The sequence below is a fragment of the Nilaparvata lugens genome, chromosome 1 (genome assembly GCF_014356525.2).
Source record: "Nilaparvata lugens isolate BPH chromosome 1, ASM1435652v1, whole genome shotgun sequence".
NCBI lineage: Eukaryota > Metazoa > Arthropoda > Insecta > Hemiptera > Delphacidae > Nilaparvata > Nilaparvata lugens.
Genome location: NC_052504.1, coordinates 97,886,008 through 97,901,108, shown reverse-complemented (window position 1 = coordinate 97,901,108; position 15,101 = coordinate 97,886,008). Strand labels below are relative to the sequence as shown.

Below are 15,101 nucleotides of genomic sequence, written 5' to 3'. Positions count from 1 at the left end.
AGGAGGTATTTAAGAGGTCCTGCCAGAATCTAATACATGATTGGTGAAAAAGATCAGCTGGTATTTTTAAAAATATTTTTCACCAATCATGTATTAGATTTATGATATCCTACACTTCGACGTTGCAATATCGTAGGCTGCGGCCTTGTATTAGAGGTGGCTATGCCATTTGTAATTATTGATGATGTGTTTGTTTTTTGAAGTGTGAATAAATTGTTATTTTGATGAGTGATAGTAGCTTAACCTAGGTTTTGATTTGGACTGTAGTATAAATTTGGGCATAATCCTGTTGTGCCTCCTCATATAACTGTATAAATAATTGTACGACTGAGAAAATGAATAAATAAAATAATATAAACAATAAATTCAATCTTTCGTTACAATTTTTTTATGCTTTTACACTCCAGAGCGAAGCTCGGTCCCCCGATATTACTAATAGCACATCAATACTATACTAACACTATCACAAACATCGCAATTTTCAATCTCCCATGCAAGCCCATATGACTGGACATCTACGAATAGACAACTCTGCACTCATTGCAGATCTATCTATTGCTTTATCTATAAATCTCGCTGTGCATCGACTGTGTTGTCAAATTAGATATATCCTGTCTTATCTAGACTTGCCTGAAAATATTGAAATCTTGCACAAGCACAAGTTGACAACACGAATATTCTATCCAAGTTTCATCTCATTTTATACAATTAATATTATCGGGGCACAGAGCTTCGCTCGTTATTTATTCATCTACTTTTGATAAACCGAACACAATTCTTTAAAATGATGGACTAACAGGCACAGCCCAAAACTGTTTCTTCCCGAATTTTGATTTATACACTATAAATAGTCCAGAAAGTAGGTTATGTTCCATACACTTGAATTCAGGTTCAATTTTCTGTTCAAACATTTGAAAATAAAAAAGTTCTAATTTAGATTATTTACAAACCAAATTGAATAACAAAATAACACTCACTAATCACTTAAAATTGTCAAATAATGATCAACTTTGAAAATTATGATATACTCTAGTTAGGAGGATTATCATGTCATGTCAACAAATCAGATTATGTTGATCAAGTCGATTAAATTGTCTAGCACGATAACATTTCTCGCTGATTAATTATGATTACACAGCTGGAAATAATTCTGTCTCTCTCCCACACAGGCACACGCATCTTCTGTTATCGAGAGACGACGAAATTATCATCTGTTTTTCCAAGGATGAATTATCCTTTTCATGTCGTTCAACGAGTTTTCCAAAGAATGAGACCTTCTGTTATCGAGAGACGACATCTGATGAATTATCCTTTTCATGTCCTTCAGCGAGTTTTCCCAGGGATGAGACCTAGTGCAATCGAATTTTTATATCATAAACCTACTATACTCCAAATTTCGTGAAAATCGTTAGAGCCGTTTTCGAGATCTGTTGAACATAAATAACCATAACCAGATAACCAAATAACCAGATAACCAAATAACCAGATATAAAAATATAAACAGATATACAGAAATTGCTAGCTTAATAATAGCATATCAATACTATACTAACACTATCACAAAAATTGCAATTTTCAATCTCCCATGCAAGCCCATATGACTGGACATCTACGAATAGACAACTCTGCACTCATTGCAGATCCATCTATTGCTTTATCTATAAATCTCGCTGGGCATCGACTGTGTTGTCAAATTAGATATATCCTGTCTTATCTAGACTTGCCTGGAAATATTGAAATCTTGCACAAGCACAAGTTGACAACACGAATCAATATCCAAGTTTCATCTCATTTTATACAATTAATGTCGGGGCACTGAGCTTCGCTCGTTATTTATTCATCGACTTTTGATGAACCGAACACAATTCTTTAAAATGATTGGGGGAGGACTAACAGGCACAGCCCAAAACTGTTTCTTCCCGAATTTTGATTTATACACTATAAATAGACCAGAAAGTAGGTTATGTTCCATACACTTGAATTCAGGTTTAATTTTCTGTTCAAACATTTGAAAACAAAAAGGTTCCAATTTAGATTATTTACAAGCCAAATTGAATAACAAAATAACACTCACTAATCACTTAAAATTGTCAAATAATGATCAACTTTGAAAATTATGATATACTCTAGTTAGGAGGATTATCATGTCATGTCAACAAATCAGATTATATTGATCAAGTCGATTAAATTGTCTAGCACGATAACATTTCTCGCTGATTAATTATGATTACACAGCTGGAAATAATTCTGTCTCTCTCCCACACAGGCACACGCATCTTCTGTTATCGAGAGACGACGAAATTATCATCTGTTTTTCCAAGGATGAATTATCCTTTTCATGTCGTTCAACGAGTTTTCCAAAGAATGAGACCTTCTGTTATCGAGAGACGACATCTGATGAATTATCCTTTTCATGTCCTTCAGCGAGTTTTCCCAGGGATGAGACCTAGTGCAATCGAATTTTTATATCATAAACCTACTATACTCCAAATTTCGTGAAAATCGTTAGAGCCGTTTTCGAGATCCGTTGAACATAAATAACCATAACCAGATAACCAAATAACCAGATAACCAAATAACCAGATATAAAAATATAAACAGATATACAGAAATTGCTAGCTTAATATAATAGGATATCTTGTACGGTTTCACAAAAGTCTGTTAAATTTCAATCATGATTAAATGTCACGAGAACCAATCAGAGAATGCTTTTTCTAAACGAAGACTTCTCTAATTGGTTCAGGTGACATTTAATCACGATTGAAGCTTAACAAGCCTTTGTGCAACCGGGCCTAGTCGGTAGAAAAAACTTCAATGTACATGCGTTCAAGAGCTTCATGCGCATGATCTGTGAGAGTCTTCATGGAAGAATCATGAAGAATTCGAAATATCTTCTCAAGAACCCGAGAAGAAGAAATCAAGAACTGTTTTCCATTCACATTTTCATCTAGTATTCATAATATTAGACATAATATTAATAATAGTTCATTGATATTCACAGTTTATAGATAATTTGAAGGATACTTTCTTTCCTTGATTGGGTTTGTGAAATAATGATCAAAAATGATTTTCAACAGCTTTATTTCCAAAAAAACCAGGAGTGTATCGGTGAAATGTCCTCGAGAACATATTTGAACATGGATAGAGGCGAACGAACACATCAGCTGACAGCCGGAGAGAATTATCAAACGTTTGAAACGTAAAATAATGCAACTGTAAAATAATGATTAACTTTTAATATTATGATATAATATCATCTCATGTCAACAAATCAGATTACTGTATTTTGATCGAGTCAATTTAAATTTCTAGATTACTCGCGAGATACGGTAAGCTAATTGATTACACAGCTGATCTCCCACACAGGCACACGCATCTTCTGTTAGCATGTCACGCATCTTCGTCCGCATGAGCAGACGTCTGCATGCGTTGCAACATTCGGACTCTTGGGGAGAGATAGTAAATCAATAGTCTAAAATAAAAATGAACTTCCATCCAAAGATTATTCCTCAGTCTGTCAGCTGCTGTATGCATGCGTTCGCCCTGAGTGTTTTTCAAATTTGGTCCTGTTTACTATAACAATAATGAACAGTTTATAGTGAACATTATAGAACGTAGATTGCCTCTCATGCAGTTTACTGACAAGTTCCATTTTGGCATGTCAAACCTTTATGGCAAACATATCTAACATCAGCTGTTTGTCTTCTTCTTCTGGAGGGAAAACGTTGGGTGTAGTTGCAACTCTGTCCTTTTCCTGGAAATAAAATTGATTTCATACATAATTATTCTACGCTTCACTGTCACTCATAAAACTGATCACTCTATTCATAACGGATAACCTCCATCAACTAGGCTAAATATTGAATTCTTAAATGAACAGAATTATGTCATACATGACATCAAAACCCATTCAATTTTATTGGAATATTATTTTTACTTTCTTGGCCCTATTACCATAGGTAAGGAAAGTATTGCTTTCCAAAAAAATTAAGGTACCCTAATTTCATGTTTTCTATACGTTTCATTACTTTCCTTGCCCTATTACCATAGGTGAGGAAAGTATTGCTTTCCGAAAAAAATTAAGGTACCCCAATTTCTAAATTTCTATACGTTTCAAGGTCCCCTGAGTCCAAAAAAGTGGTTTTTGGGTATTGGTCTGTATGTGTGTGTGTGTGTGTGTGTGTGTGTGTGTATGAGTGTATGTGCGTCTGTGTACACGATATCCCATCTCCCAATTAACGGAATGACTTGAAATTTGGAACGTAAGGTCCTTACAATATAAGGATCCGACACGAACAATTTCGATCAAATGCGATTCAAGATGGCGGCTAAAATGGCGAAAATGTTGTCAAAAACAGGGGTTTTCGCGATTTTCTCGAAAACGGCTCCAACGATTTTGATTGAAGTTATACCTGAAATAGTCATCGATAAGCTCTATCAACTGCCACAAGTCCCATATCTGTAAAAATTTCAGGAGCTCCGTCCCATCTATGCAAAGTTTGATTTTAGATTCTTAATTATCAAGCTTCAGATACAACTTAAACAAAAAATTTTGAGTGGAATAGATTGAGCATGAGAATCTCTACAATCAATGTTCAGTGTCATTTTCACCTAGAATTAAAAATAAACTCGAAAATCGAGAAAATGTGATTATCCAATTGCAAACTATTGGCAACTGTTAATTCTATTTAATTAATGATTCACTATGAAGAGATAGCAGACCTCGTGTGTCTCCAGCGTTATTACCCTGTCACCAGCTGGCTCTAATCTTTGAATAGTAGACTTGAGATGCGCGGGAACACTACCGTAGCGTCAGGTGATCAATTTTCATAACGGCAAGGAAAGTTATTTGAGTGCGCCACACCAGATTTTGTGAATTTGAAATCTGGTCGCGGATTTAATTCACTAGATTGAGGAAAGATTGAAGTATAACCTAATTTTTGTACTGAGCCATTACTTAAATTTGGAAGATAAAATAACAAGGATTGCCTTCTACCTTCAAGTATTCTATCTACCAATGTTATTACGTCAGTGTCATTTGAAACATGTATGGATGAATAAATGAAATTAAGGGGGTACTTTGATTTCAAATTTATATATACCTACATGAAAGTGTACTTGTAAATCATTATCTATTTATATAAAAGCGAAATGGCACTCACTCACTGACTGACTGACTCACTCACTCACTCGCAGAACTAAAAATCTACCGGACCAAAAACGTTCAAATTTGGTAGGTATGTTCTTCAGTTGGCCCTTTAGAGGCGCACTAAGAAATCTTTTGGAAATATTTTAACTCTAAGGGTGGTTTTTAAGGTTTAAAGTTCGTCTTTCAGCATGTATGTTCTTCTTATTCTCTTAATTTATAATTAAAAAATGTCCATACCATATGTTAATATAGAACTATAATCTAGAGAGAGTACCTCTTCGAAACAGTTGTTGTTAACTGGTAACTAAATTAAACATTTTGTCAGGTTGGCATTAAGTTGAGTTGACTTTGTTAGGTTGGCACCAAGTTGATGATTGAAATGCATTTATCGCGGAAAAATTGATTGGGCACTGCTACTTTAATCAGAGCTACTCCTGGGATTATTATATTACCACCGTCAGGCTCGCTTCGCTCGCCATATCCGTTTAGCCAGACGTTTAGTCTGGGCCCCCGACTGGATCGTCCTAACCTAACATATGATGAGAATGCTCAAATAAAAAATGCAAGCGAGCGAAGCGAGCCTGCTGATCTCATTCTTGGAAGATCTAGTCGGGGGTCCAGGGGGCGGAGCCTCCTGGCTAGACGGATATGACGAGCGAAGCGAGCCTGACGGCTAGTAATAGTATATACTAAAGTAAAAGTAAAAGTAGAGTAAAAGTTAGTATATACTAACCTCTATATACAGCACAGAATGGACAGTTGTCACAAGTACATGGTTTTGGAGCATTCTGCGTCTCCACAGTTCCGGGAGGACACTTGGGTTTCTGACAAGCAATCAGACAAACAGGACAAAATTTCCCGAGAATATCTGTCTCCACAGGCTCAGGTTTGGGCTGGGGAGGACAATTGGCAATCACAGCTGGGAGCACAAGGACTAGAAGCCATGCCGATAACATCTGCAACCATCAAAAACAATTTAATTCATAAATAATTATTATTAAACGTGGATCCAAAGTGAGATGCTGTAAATCACCCCGAAGGCTTTTGTTACTGCAGATATTGACAACAGAAATACTGCAAATATTTGGTTTTTTGTACATTTATAAATTATTTATCGATTGATATATTTGAGTGAATGAAATTTCTCATCAATCCACATCTGTGAATATTTATAGATGATTGCTATATTCGTAGATTCAGAACTAATCAATGACGTGTTGCTCATTTTTTGAATTTATATTTTTTCCATAAATATAGATGATTGTCTTTATTTGTAGATTCAGATTTGATAAATGACAAGCTGCTCATTTTTTGTATTTATTTATGAAAACAGGATTTTTCTCAATAATATTGCTTATTAGAAATAGATGTTCTTATTTTACATTAAATTTGGGGGAGCACAGGGGTGCCGGGGGGCAGAATTTGGAAGGTCTGGAGGTTTTTCCGTAGCCTTCAGTGAAGTATGCAACAGCAAACTGTTCAGTTTTCACAGCGAACTCATAGTTTTGACTGGGAATTTTTTGCATTTGGGAAAACTTCAAATTTTCGATGAAAACTCAATTTCCCGGGTCGCCATTTGAATTTGGTCGAAATCAAACTATGGATATAGGAGCTGAACAAAAAAGCTTCTATCGAATTTTCTGTGCGAGGCATATTTTAATGTGTCGAAAAAATTTGGGGGGCTCTAGGGGTGCCAGGGGGGTAATATTTTCGTGATTTGGAGGTTTTCCCATAGCCTTCAGTGTGTTCTCTAACTGATTTTGAGGTGGGTTTTCCGAGACAATCAGGCTGTCAATTCTTCGTAGTTTTTTGCCTTTTGCAGCTTTAATATAATAAGATTCATTTAATATTAATTTTTAGACATTCAATAAATAAAAAAATTAAAGTTGTTGCGAATGTGAACCAATCATTTGACTGTAGAAAAATAACAGGAAATTGATGAGAATCAGAACATACCTTTTCTGTGATGAAAGTGGATTAATCCTTCAGTGACTGGTAGAGCTGAACAGATGCGAATTTATTTATATAAATATTCGTTCGTTATCTTGAGGAAAATATTTTGATTCGTTAATGATTTCAAGTGTGTGAACTATTAGGAAGTAGTTGGCAAATGCGGGGAATAACTGATATTATTTCAATAAAAATAGAAACGAAGAGTACTTTACCAACAGATAGATGTAATTAAAAAACAATTAACAAAATTAATTCAGGCTGTTTGACGTAGTTTGAAGTTTGTAAACTACTCGTATCAGTTCCCTTAGCTGCCTTGTTTTTGACAAATAGAAAAAGAACAGTTTTTCAAGTCTCAAATACACGGATAATCATTGGTTTTAATGACAATTATTTAACAAAATTTGTTTGACAAAATAAATTACACGGACAATTATTGTTCGTAACGTTGTAATAATGATGCCTTTTACTGTGTTTGTGGATGTTTTGCTTCTAAATTATGATATATTTGAGAGTAGTATACTCCTAAATTACCGATTTGAAGTCTCTGAATGTAGAGCAAACTTCCACAACCATTTTACAATACTGTATTGTCAATATTCTAATGTTGCATTCAATCTTCATTGTAATTGATAAGTTTTCATAGTATGTGGAATTTGTTGCATAATTGGCTGTTGTACTGTAATTTATTGTAGATTCGTGTATAGACCAGAATGTATTGTAACTTACTTACTTGAATAAACAACCAACTTATTATTTTCACATCTAGTCATCATTCAACCCATCTGTCAAGGTACGATGTGGTATTTCGTATAATAATATTACTTTTGGAAGTGAAAATCAGTACCCAACCTATCAATACCATAGGATTTTCAGTGTCTAATTTCAATTCAATTCAACTCCACAATAAAAAAACATGATTAATTCTTACAAAATAAACAAATAGAGAAACGATATTATTTCCCTACTTTGGCTTTTGATCAGTCAGTTTTTCCCCAGTTGGGAAAAAATAAAGTAGAATTCCTCCACTTTAGAGCACTTTCTCCGTTCAATACACAATATCGGGGCACCGAGCTTCGCTCGTTATTTATTTATTGATAAACAGAACACAATTCTTTAAAATGATCGGGAAAGGATTAACTAACGGGCACAGCTCAAAACTGTAGCTTCCGCGAATTTTGTTTTATACACTATAAATATCCAAAAAAGTAGTTTATGTCCCATACACTTGAATTCAGGTCCAATTTCCAATCCAAACATTTGAAAACAGAAACGTTCTAATTTAGATTGTTTACAAACCAAATCGGATAACAAAACAACACTCACTAATCACTTGAAACTGTAAAATAATGATTAACTTTGAAAATTATGATATACTCTAATTTAGAATGATGTCAACATATCAGATTATTTTGATCAAGTCCATTAAGATTTCTAAATAATAGTTCTCATGAGATAAGCTGATTGATTACACAGCTGAACATAATTCTGTTTCTCTCCCACACAGGCACTCCCATCTTCTGTTATCGACAGACGACGAAAATTATCATCTCTTTCCAAGGATGAATAATAAATTATTATCCTTTTCATGTCCTTCAGCGGGATTTTCCAGGGATGAGACCCAGTGCAATCGAATTTTTATATCATAAACCCGCTATGTTCCAAATTTCGTGAAAATCGTTAGAGCCGTTTTCGAGCTCCGTTGGACATAAATAAATAACCATTTATAAACAGAAATTGCTCGCTTAATATAATAGGATCTTCACACTGTTTTTGAAGCGGAACATTATTCATAAATATTGTATAATATTGTGGTGTAATGGAGATCACAGTCCGAATGAAGTATGTGATATTTATTGAAGCAAAGCATGTTCTAAAAAAAATCTATGAGTACTGGTCTTGTAAAATTCGGCTGAAGTTCACTATAATAATAACAGTAGCGCTAGTGTCGCTTACTTTTAAGTGTCAGCAATTTTTATGGCTTCCCATCAATTTCTCCCTATTCTAACAATGTTGACAGATTATAATGAATTCAACCAGCACCATGGGACCATCTATCAAGACTTGAAAGCGCAAGAGAGTCTGACGAGAGAGTCAAACATCACATTCATACTGTATAATGTAAATTGCAACAACAGATCTGGAACTGGACCGAGCCCATATTCCAAACGCGGCCATTTTGAAACACAGAGCTGTAGTAATCAAGATGTAACACTCAACTCCCAGCTGTCATCATCTATATTTTATGTGAGAGTACTTCTGTTTCATGCATTGTGTCACGTGGTATTTTAGCACCACAAAATATTTTTGAAATGAACTATTGAGCTTTAATAGAATTATAAAATAGAAAGAATAGATATAGATAGCCTAGTCAAGTTACCGCTCAAGTAAAATTGAATGTTATACATGATAAAGAGAAATCAAGTTATCTATTAAGCGATAAGAAAAACATGCAAAATTGTAATTCAACAATAATGAGAATTCTTTGGCAGAAATAAAACTTATAAAGCGGCTTATTTATTATTGGCAGATTATAAAAAAAATAAAAGTTTGCATGTACATTTTGAGGTTAGAATTCTTTGTTTTGTTCTAAATGAATCAATCGATCTAGGATCAATTGACAGTTCTTTGAATCGATACCACATATGAATGGTTGGCAATTCACACCATTACAATTGTTGAACGAGCGAAGCTTGTTCCTGCTGCTAACTTGGGTGTTTGTGGGTTTATGTGTCAGTTCGAAGATGACTTGTTTGTTTCCATGAATAAACTTTCATTTTTTAACACAAAGTATATGTTTCTGACAATAACTTTAGCATCTTTCATGAATAAATTTGAAATTTGCAAAACATATTCCTCAAACAAGAATGGACGGTTGATATTACATCAGATATACAGTAGAACTCCAATTATCCGAACTCCGACTATCCAAATCACCGATTATCCGAATCATTTTCAGAAAAAAATTGTCCCAAAAAAGTCTAAGTGCGCTATAATTCTTCCCCTTTCGATACCAGTGTTTGCGCGTTCGCTCACTATTGTCCTTCCCTTACATGAGTACATTTTATTTATATTTAAATCATGTGAAAATATCATATTTCTTCCATTTTATTCAATAAAAAAATAGTGTAATATCAAAACGTAGTTTTTTTCTCTCCAATGGCAATTTTAAAAAAAATCCTCAGATTATCCGAATATTTGATTATCCGAATGGGTCCCGGTCCCCATTAATTCGGATGATTGAGGTTCTATTGTACTGGTATAATTCCTCTTTCAAATCTAGGAGAGCAGTTCAGAATGAATATACCATTTCCAAAAACTAGAATTCTAACCCAGTTGCGACTGGCATCAGATAAGGGAAAATACCTGTTTAAGAATAGAGGAGTCTGGTTTAACTCTACTGGAAACTGCTCTATCTGTAACTACGGAGAATTAGAAACTATAGAGCATTTTTTGTTACGCTGCCCCATGTATAGAGGATGCAGAATTCAATTTCTGGATATATATTGTCGTAATATAGTGAATAATGAGGACAGGTTAATGGTATTGTCGAATCTGACGGAGGAGAAAATAAACAGAGTTTTCATTTATGTGGTTGAAGAATTAGAAATAAGACAAATTAAACGTGATCTTGTTTGAGATTGAATTAGCTTAGGAAATATTGTATTATGACCTTTACCATCAAAATTGTGTAATATTGTTGTTTATATAATTATTATTGTTATGTAGAGAGTGTATTTTTTGCTATGTTTGTTGGCTCAACTCTATTTGTATGATTACTGTGAACAAATAAATACATTTTTACTTTCCTTGCCCTACTACCATAGGTAAGGAAAGTATTGCTTTCCAAAATAATTAAGGTACCCCAATTTCAAGTTTTCTATACGTTTCAATGTCCCCTGAGTCCAAAAACATGATTTTTGGGTGTTGGTCTGTGTGTGTGTATGTAACTTATGTGTGTATGTGTGTGTGTGTGTGTGTGTGTGTGTGTGTGTGTGTGTGTGTGTGTATGTCTGTGAACACGATAGATCCATTCCTAATCAACCGATTGACTTGAAATTTTAAACTTGAGGTCCTTATACCATGAGTACCCGACAATAAGAAGTTCAATAAAATCCAATTCAAGATGGCGGATAAAATGGCGGATAATTACTAAAAAACCATGTTTTTCACGGTTTTCTTGAAAACGGCTCTAACGATTTTCTTCAAATTCATACCATGGATAGCTATTTATGAGCCCTATCAACTGACGTTAGTCTCATTTCTGGGAAAATTGCAGGAGCTGCGTAGTATTCTTGAGAAAAATGGCGGATATTTACTAAAAAACCATGTTTTTCACGATTTTCTCAAAAATTACTTAACTGATTAATTTCAAATTCATACTCTGTATAGTTATTTATCAGCTCTATCAACTGGCATAAGTCTCCTTTCTGGGAAACTAATCCACACCATCCTTGAGAAATGGACTTAGTAGCCTCCTTCTCGTGCATGAGGTGGGTAGGTAGAGCAGTTCATAAAAAGAACACATAGTCGAGATATTTCATCTGAAGAACAGCTGTTTTGACGACTTTTGAAAAATATCGAATTCCACAATTTGCACAAAGGAAAAAGTACACTCATATACTCTGATCGTAGTTTCAAATATGTTGCTGCCAATCGTCATTATGTTATTCCCCTAAATTATTCTCCTTTAATAATGGGGCTTACAGTTCAATGAGCAAGGAAAGTTGTTTGAGTGCGCCACACCAGATTTTTTGTGTAGTTGAGTAGTCGATATTGTGGTAATTATTCATATTGAATGAAAAAGACTAAGAAATTGTCAAAAACCACAGATTTATTGATACTTAGAAAGACCGGTTTCGGTTATTACACCATTGTCAATCTCTGATAAACTAAAACTAAATATAAGAGCAGCAGAATTTATACTAGTAGGCGAGTACTGCTATTGGTCCAGCTAGACAGTCTCCTCCCACTCAACGGTGTGACAAAATGGCGGCTTAATCAACAGAATCGCCATGATAACAAAATTTACTTTCAGTACAAAATAAGAACCAAGAAAACAAGTGTGAAATATAATAAAACAAATATGTAAATGGAAAAACTATTGACTAATGTATGCTTACAATTCTATGATAAAACTAAATTTGTAGTGTTGTATTTTTGTTGAAATGAATCTCATTTAAAATATACTGGGAATTTTCCTTAATTACTCTTGTTATTTCTAAAGTGAATCCATGTCTCTTCTCCAGCAGTCTCTCTTTGTCTTTCCCCGTGAAAATTGGTTGGGAAATAGGGGACATTTTTCACACCAGTATCTGCTTGGTCAGTAAGTGAAGAAAGGTCAGTAGGAGGTCACAAACAAGATCTATATTGGGAAAGTAATTTTCACCCTCTGGTCGATTGCATGTTATTTAGCAACCCACCCATCTCCCCTTTACATCTATTTAGTGAGATCCTCTCTTTAAAAAGTCAGTATTCCTTACAAGGACACCGCACTCTTCTCATTCTATTAACTCTGACAGTTTAAAGCGAATCTAACTAGAGCTGTGTAAAAACAAAGCAGTGTGCAAATGAGGATGCTTGTTCAAGACAGGATATTGTCTCAAGACCCAGCTATCATCAAGCTCGACATTTTATTTTGAAGATCCAAGCGACTGATTTAAAAACAATTAAGTGTAACTATTATTAAGTTGATAAAAAATATTTTATAAATTTATCATTCATTAAAAATGTTTTTATTAATTGACCGAGCGAAGTGAGGTCTAAGATTAAAGTCGACGATTTGACATTTCTCTTAAAGTTTAAATGTTCAAATGTTCAAATGATTAAATGTTTATATGTTTAAATGTTGCGCATTTACGGCGAAACGCGGTAATAGATTTTCACTTTTTGTGTAGTTGAGAAGTTGATATTGTGGTAATTATTCATATTGAATGAAAAAGACTAAGAAATTGTCAAAAAACCACTGATTTATTGATAATTAGAAAGACCGGTTTCGGTTATTACACCATTGTCAATCTCTGATAAACTAAAACTAAATAAACTAAACTAAACTAAAAACTAAGAGCAGCAGAATTTATACTAGTAGGCGAGTACTGCTATTGGTCGAGGGCATGAACGCCTGCCATTGGCCTAGCTAGACAGTCTCCTCCCCCTCAACGATGTGACAAAATGGCGGCTTAAGCAACAGAATCGCCATGATAATAAAATTTACTTTTTAGTACAAAATAAGAACCAAGAAAACAAATGTGAAAGATAATAAAACAAATATGTAAATGGAAAAACTATTGACTAATGTATGCTTACATGTTTATGATAAAACTAAAATTCGTAGTGTTGTACTGGTTGAAATGAATCTGGCCATTTAAACTATACTGGGGATTTTCCTTAATTACTCTTGTTATTTCTAAAGCCTCTAGAATATTCAAAGATCTGCCTTTGTTATTAACAAATAAGTAATCAGTAATAGATTTTCATGAAATTTGACAGGTATGTTCCTTTTTAAATTGCGCGTCGACGTATATACAAGGTTTTTGGAAATTTTGCATTTCAAGGATAATATAAAAGGAAAAAGGAGCCTCCTTCATACGTCAATATTAGAGTGAAAATCAGACTATAGAATTATTCATCATAAATCAGCTGTCGAGTTGACTATAAATTGCATGCGATTCAATATCTCAATGTCACTTGGTAGAAAAATAGCAGCTGTGTAGACTATAAATTGCATGCCTCATTGAATGCAATTTTTATGCACTATTAAATAGGATGCAAAAAATTTATAACAGCTTGTCTGGGCGCCTACATGTCTTCTGATTTTCTCGCGCTAAATTCCGGAAAGCATTATATGATAATTAAATCTTGTGTAAGCATGATCTGATCAAATAAATAGTAGTTGCCGGTTGCACAACAGCCGGTTAAATTTTAACCGTGATTAATTTCACAAGAACCAATCGGAGAAGCCGTCTTTTCAAAAACGCCTTCTCTGATTGGTTCTCGTGAAATTAATCACGGTTAAAATTTAACCGGCTGTTGTGCAACCGGTTCTTTGTGTATCAGTGTGGATGTGCTTATAGTTTGGGACGTCGATAACTGCGCGAGGTCTACTGTTCACAGAACTACTAGTTTAAAAAGTAGCTCATATGAGTGAAGTGTTTTTCTGAAATTATGTGTATTCAATTGGTGATTCTCATAGAATTAACCCTCTTAAGATGATTTCAGCCGAAATATGTTTTTTTTTGTTAGGAAAGCCTTGAGAAGGTATTATAATGAGAAATGTGTATTTTGGCTGTGGGACATGATTTTCTATTTTTGGGTGTATCCCCCTCCGACCACTACTGAATTTGACAATTCTTAAGGAATCCTGTTCAGAATAGATTGTTCTTCCACGTAATGTGTAATTTTATATCATTACTAGAAAAATCTGGTGTGGCGCACTCACACAACTTTCCTTGCCGTTATGAAAATTGATCACCTGACGCTAGTGTACTCGCGCATCTTAAGTCTACTATTCAAAGATATGAGACAGCTGGTGATAGGTCAATAACGCTGGAAACACACGAGGTCTGCTATCTCTTCGTAGTGAATGATTTAATAGAACCAACATTTGCCAACAGTTTGCAATTTAATAATCACATTTTCTGGGATTTCAAGCTTATTTTCAATTTTAGGTGGAAATGTTACCGGACATTAATTGCAGAGATTTTCATGCTCAATCTTTTCCACTTGAAATTTTTGTTTAAATTGTATATGAAGGCTGATAATTGATAATCTAAAATCAAACTTTGCATAGATGGGGCAAAGCTCCTGAAATTTTTACAGATATAGTACTTGTTGCAGTTGATAGAGCTTATCAATGACTATTTCAGGTATGAATTTGATCAAAATCGTTGGAGCCGTTTTCGAGAAAATCGCGAAAAACCCTGCTTTTGACAACATTTTCGCCGCCATCTTGGATTGCATTCGATCGAAATTGTTCGTGTCGGATCCTTATAGTGTAAGGACC

General features: G+C 34.4%; 1 protein-coding gene across 1 annotated transcript; it reads right to left on the bottom strand.

Moving 5' to 3' along the window:
* Positions 1-3,064: 3,064 nt before the first annotated feature.
* LOC120349473 lies at positions 3,065-7,469 on the bottom strand. Its single transcript, XM_039419724.1, has 3 exons — positions 7,106-7,469; positions 5,883-6,105; positions 3,065-3,754 (listed from the first exon to the last, which is right to left on the bottom strand). Exons 2-3 carry the CDS (start codon positions 6,103-6,105, stop codon positions 3,636-3,638), a joined length of 342 nt encoding a protein of 113 aa, XP_039275658.1. The 5' UTR covers positions 7,106-7,469; the 3' UTR covers positions 3,065-3,635.
* Positions 7,470-15,101: the final 7,632 nt, after the last annotated feature.

Excerpts from the sequence above, each read along its gene's own strand:
- LOC120349473 (XM_039419724.1), bottom strand. The coding sequence starts at position 6,105 with ATGTTATCGGCATGGCTTCTAGTCCTTGTGCTCCCAGCTGTGATTGCC. Across the intron at positions 3,755-5,882 it reads ATTCTGTGCTGTATATAGAG|GAAAAGGACAGAGTTGCAAC; the intron begins GTTAGTATATAC and ends TTTTATTTCCAG.